The 4,872-nt window shown below is 38.9% G+C and overlaps 1 protein-coding gene and 1 long non-coding RNA gene across 2 annotated transcripts; one reads left to right on the top strand and one right to left on the bottom strand.

Annotated features, from left to right (window-relative positions):
- Positions 1 to 941: 941 nt before the first annotated feature.
- On the bottom strand, positions 942 to 4,626 carry LOC111197555 (uncharacterized). Its single transcript, XM_049483392.1, has 4 exons — positions 4,510 to 4,626; positions 4,059 to 4,145; positions 2,242 to 3,718; positions 942 to 1,275 (listed from the first exon to the last, which is right to left on the bottom strand). The coding sequence occupies exons 2-4, from the start codon at positions 4,084 to 4,086 to the stop codon at positions 1,197 to 1,199; spliced, it is 1,584 nt and encodes a 527-aa protein (XP_049339349.1). The 5' UTR covers positions 4,087 to 4,145; positions 4,510 to 4,626; the 3' UTR covers positions 942 to 1,196.
- LOC111197556 (uncharacterized) lies at positions 1,320 to 2,009 on the top strand. The gene is made up of 4 exons (XR_007440654.1): positions 1,320 to 1,414; positions 1,480 to 1,557; positions 1,649 to 1,765; positions 1,896 to 2,009. It is a non-coding gene; the product is annotated as an uncharacterized LOC111197556 (long non-coding RNA).
- Positions 4,627 to 4,872: the final 246 nt, after the last annotated feature.

The raw sequence follows: 4,872 nt of genomic DNA, 5'->3' as shown, positions 1-4,872 counted from the left end.
ACAGTTACCAACAGCACTACAGTACTATTGAAAAGGAGACCCTCGCTTTACTTCTAGCACTACAACACTTTGAAGTGTATCTGGACTCTCATTCATTGCCCACTATTGTGTACACTGACCATAACCCATTGGTTTTCTTGTCCCAGATGTGCAACAAGAACCAACGCTTAATGCGTTGGGCATTGCTGGTACAGCCATTTTCTATGGTTATCAAACACAAAAAAGGTTCAGAGAACATTGTAGCTGATGCCTTGTCTCGCTCCCTTAATTAGTTTATGTACTATTTTTTTTGGTGGGGGGGTGTTATGGCTGTGCCTGTTTTTTCCTGTGCTTTCTTTGTTTTCTCTTTCTCTTTCTCTGTCTCTGTACCTCCATGTCCCTAGGTGGTGCTGTTCTAGATGCTGTCTCCAGCCCTTCCTGGAAGTGAATAAAAAAGGCGAGGACATTTTGACTGGCTGTTTGAGAGAGAGAGAACTAGAGCTGTGTGTTTTAGTGTGTGTGCTGGTTGGGAGATATATCTGTGTGCTTTTCTGTGTGCTTTTCTAGTTTAGTGCTCTTTGTGTGTGAGGCCTAACTTTGTGTTCACTGTGTTTGTGCCGGAAGGGGGTAAGTGCCATTTGTGTTGTACATATATTTTCTCCTGTTTATGGTTAGTTAGGGAGTTAGGGTTAGTTTCTGTATTTTCTTTGCTTTTCATTTGGTTAGATTAGTTAGAATTGTGGGTAGAGTTAGAGTGGGTTTTGTTTATTATTTTGGCCTTGCTTACCCCTGGAGAGATGGCTTATTTGTTTGTAAATAATTGTAAATACACTTTTGATATTTGAAACGTTTTTGGAGCCTTGTCTTGTGTGTTTCTTTTTGTTAATTCTTCTTTTTACACTGCTCATTTCCCCACTATAACATTTCTGGCCTATATCCCTAGACCAGTCGTAACAAGACTCACAGTCAGACTCAAGAAAATGGTCTGTGGCTTTTTTTTTTTTTTTTTTTTAATGTACACACATGAGCCAACTCCACATTAAACAGTGAACCTGCAGACTGGTGATGCATATCACTCATAGTTAAGTGAATCATAAAATCCATGAAAGTCCTTGGGAATGAAATTCTTAAGTTCTTGGAGGTGCTTGTATTTCAGCGCCTTGATTCTCAGGCTGGATGTGTACAGTGGTAGCACTGTGGTGTCACTGTTCCTCTTCCTAAGAGTGGGTGAGAAGGTAAGGTGTCCAGTCATCTGCATGGACAGTTTTGTAGTCCATGATACCATCCACGTTGTACCTGAGAAGAAGAGGGTGAAAAGTAAGAATGGGAAAGGGGCCAGGAGATCAAAGGAAAACAGAGGGAAGAGAGCAAATGGTAAAAAACACAAAAAGTGTGCAAATTTATAACAGGTAAGTATAACAGGTAAGCATCTAAGGTAAGTTTAACAGGTAAGTATAACAGGTAAGCATCTAAGGTAAGTTTAACAGGTAAGCATCTAAGGTAAGTATAACAGGTAAGTATAACAGGTAAGCATCTAAGGTAAGTATAACAGGTAAGTATAACAGGTAAGTATAACAGGTAAGTATAACAGGTAAGCATAACAGGTAAGCATCTAAGGTAAGTATAACAGGTAAGCATCTAAGGTAAGCATAACAGGTAAGTATAACAGGTAAGCATCTAAGGTAAGTATAACAGGTAAGCATCTAAGGTAAGTATAACAGGTAAGTATAACAGGTAAGTATAACAGGTAAGCATCTATGGTAAGTATAACAGGTAAGTATAACAGGTAAGTATAACAGGTAAGTATAACAGGTAAGTATAACAGGTAAGTATAACAGGTAAGCATCTAAGGTAAGTATAACAGGTAAGCATCTAAGGTAAGTATAACAGGTAAGTATAACAGGTAAGTATAACAGGTAAGCATCTATGGTAAGTATAACAGGTAAGTATAACAGGTAAGTATAACAGGTAAGCATCTATGGTAAGTATAACAGGTAAGTATAACAGGTAAGTATAACAGGTAAGCATCTATGGTATCTATGGTATAACAACAGTTTAATATAACCAGTAATGATACCAGGGATATATCAGTCGGGTGGTGATAAGAACTGCCATTATCTTAATCGCGAATTAAGATTTTGAAAAACTTTTTTGAAGAGTTTGTCTGTTTTGTTAATTTTTTATTTATGTTTGTGCAACTCAATGAGACATAATTGAGCGTACTAGAGTGAGACAGATGAGAATCTATGTCATGGAGCATACCTGATAGCCCGGAGGTCAAACACAGTTGATTCTCCAGGGTTTTTGCCAGGACGGATGGACTTACAAAGCTTCAGCTTGCTGTAGTCCTGGAAGAAACTGTGGTTGACATATTGCACATTGTACGGCCTGGGATTGGACCGTGCTGCTCTGATCACCGTGGCATACTCGGCTGGAACATGGATGTCTCTGTCTCTCAGTCTTCTCTCTATCACGCTGTGCATGGAGTCACATTCCATTTGTGTATGCCCTTTTTCCAAGTACTTCTGGGTAACGACCTTTTGCTTCTCAGTTGCAAACTTCAGCAGAGCATTGCTTAAAACTATGTTGCGATTTTGATAGCTGCATCCATCACTCCATAAGATGTACTCATCACGCATGCTGTGTTCCTCAAGGAAGTGGATGATACATGAAGCAAATTCATTAGCATTAGCATGCCACAAATAATTAGTAGCATCATGGGTTGCCATGTTGTACATTGTGAAGTTGTGGACACCAAGCTTGGTTTTATAGTAGAGTGCTGAGGCTTGAAGTTTGGGGCAAAGAAGTAAACCCTGCAGATCCATACACACCACCATTGTTTTCTCAGTTGCATTGTTTTTATCTTCCTGCTTGCTCACTCTTGCTGACTCCTTCTTCCTGCAATGTTCTTCCCATGTGCCAGCATCTATGTTTCCAACTTTATATGAACAGCACGTATTGCACTGATCTTTCTTGGGGTGAAACAGCGAGAGATTTAATTTGTTAAAAATGCTACTGAATACTTGTCTTGAAAGAGACTGGACATTATTTTCTGCACAAGCATGGGTGTATTCAGAATGAAGATGACTGATGGATTTAAAAAGAGGTTCCAAGTACATTTTTGTAGAGGAAGATCTGCAGTAATGAGATGGAACCTTAGGAAGGTCCTTTAGAAACTGCTGAAGGAACTCAACCTCTTCATTCCTGATGCTGGTTTTCTTTATCTTTTCAGGCTCTCTCTGGCCAACCCAACTTAGAAAGCACCACCGCTTGATCCCTAGTGTTGAAAGAAACATGCTCTGACATACCCTGGTCCTTTTGCCATCCACTTTAAGGTGACACAGAATGGATGCTGACCTCCTTGACTGTTCTTCTCCTGTCCATCGTCTTCTCACAGGGCCTATATCTACCAGTGACACAACATAAATTTTCCTCTCCCTCCAGTCTAATTTTTCCCAGAAGTATTTAAAAATTGCCTCCCTGTCCGCTTCCTGTATTGCTTCACAGTGCAGCTTTTTCGATTTACTACAAAATACAGACTGGCATGGCCTACCCATTTTTCTTTCTTCCCTCGTCACTTCCTCATTTTGCCTTCTTCCAAGATATGACTGAACCATCATTCTTCTCTTTTTCTGAGTGTTGACTTTCCAGGTCTCTGTGTTTGTCCGCCTTTTTGGTCTTCCCATGCGAGACTCTCCACCTAAAGCCTCCTCAGCTACATCATTTTCTTTATTGCCCTCTTGAAGGAAAAAAAAACAAACATTCTTACTTCATTTCAAGTGTTTAATAAAAAAAAAAAAAAAACACAACGAGTGTCCCAAACGCTAAAGTGTAAAGTGTTACTTTTCATATAACTAGCTCTGAAATTATTTCTAGAACAAAATGTTAAAATTCAAGTTATGAAATTAGTCTTGTCATTTATGTTACATTGGAATTTTAACCTTAAACAGGTAAGTATCTCAGGGATTTTGTATCAATATTCAGAACCGGGTCTGAGCTCTTATGGGATAACAAGTCCATCCGTGTGTGTGTGTGTGTGTGTGTGTGTGTGAGAGAGAGAGAGAGAGAGAGACACATACCCACTAGTTCAGATCCATTGTGTGCCATTTGATCTTGTCCATCAGCAGCATCCTCTTGTCCAGAGATATTTTTTGAACAATGTGCATCTTTAATAAAAAAACAACAGAAAAGTTTGTTATTTGCTTTCTTGCATTTCCAGTGCTCAGCCCAATAGATCTCATAATTACGTGTCCCAAACCCTTTAAAAGTGTGTTACTTTTCATATAACTAGCTCTGAAATTATTTCTAGAACAAAATGTTAAAATACAAATTACTAAATTATTCTTATCATTTATGTTACATTGGAATTTTAACCTTAAAATATTAAGTTATGTACCCCCTTTCTCATGTAATAAGAAATAAACAGGTATCAATATTCAAAACTGGGTCTAAACTTTTATGGGTTAAATAGTCTCTCTTTCTCTCTCACACCCACACTTCTCTCCCTCTGTGTGTTTTTCAGACACATACCGTCTTTTTCGGATTCATTATGTTCCACCTGATCTTGCACATCCTCAGTGGCCTGTTCTTGTCCAGAGATATTTCTGGGGCAAAGTACATCTTCAATAAAAAGAAAAGAAAATATTGTAACAGTGCCTGCACTAGTTGACCGAAATCAGGCTTTGTTCTGAATTCTTTACTCTGTCTGACTTAATGCTAATACACATTTTCCATAAACCTTGCTCCTCACAAGAGGACTCAATGCATCCTAACACGACTTCTTCTTGCCTTACAGCCTCACCCTCTTCCTCGTCTTCCTCATCTTCCTCATTAAACACCTTTTCCTCCAGTGTCCTATCATACGGTACATTTACCAGTGCACATTGCTCTTTT

The sequence above is a fragment of the Astyanax mexicanus genome, chromosome 9, assembly GCF_023375975.1.
Source record: "Astyanax mexicanus isolate ESR-SI-001 chromosome 9, AstMex3_surface, whole genome shotgun sequence".
In the NCBI taxonomy this organism is placed as follows: Eukaryota; Metazoa; Chordata; class Actinopteri; order Characiformes; family Acestrorhamphidae; genus Astyanax; species Astyanax mexicanus.
The sequence above is the reverse complement of the archived record's forward strand: the minus strand, read 5'-3'. Positions and strand labels throughout refer to the sequence as shown.

Bases quoted from the DNA above. Each gene is read 5' to 3' on its own strand.
- LOC111197555 (XM_049483392.1), bottom strand. From the start codon at position 4,086: ATGGCACACAATGGATCTGAACTAGTGG. The intron at 3,719-4,058 runs GTATGTGTCTCT...TTTTCCTTCAAG, and splicing joins CAATGGATCTGAACTAGTGG to AGGGCAATAAAGAAAATGAT. The intron at 1,276-2,241 runs GTATGCTCCATG...TCTTCTTCTCAG, and splicing joins TTTGACCTCCGGGCTATCAG to GTACAACGTGGATGGTATCA.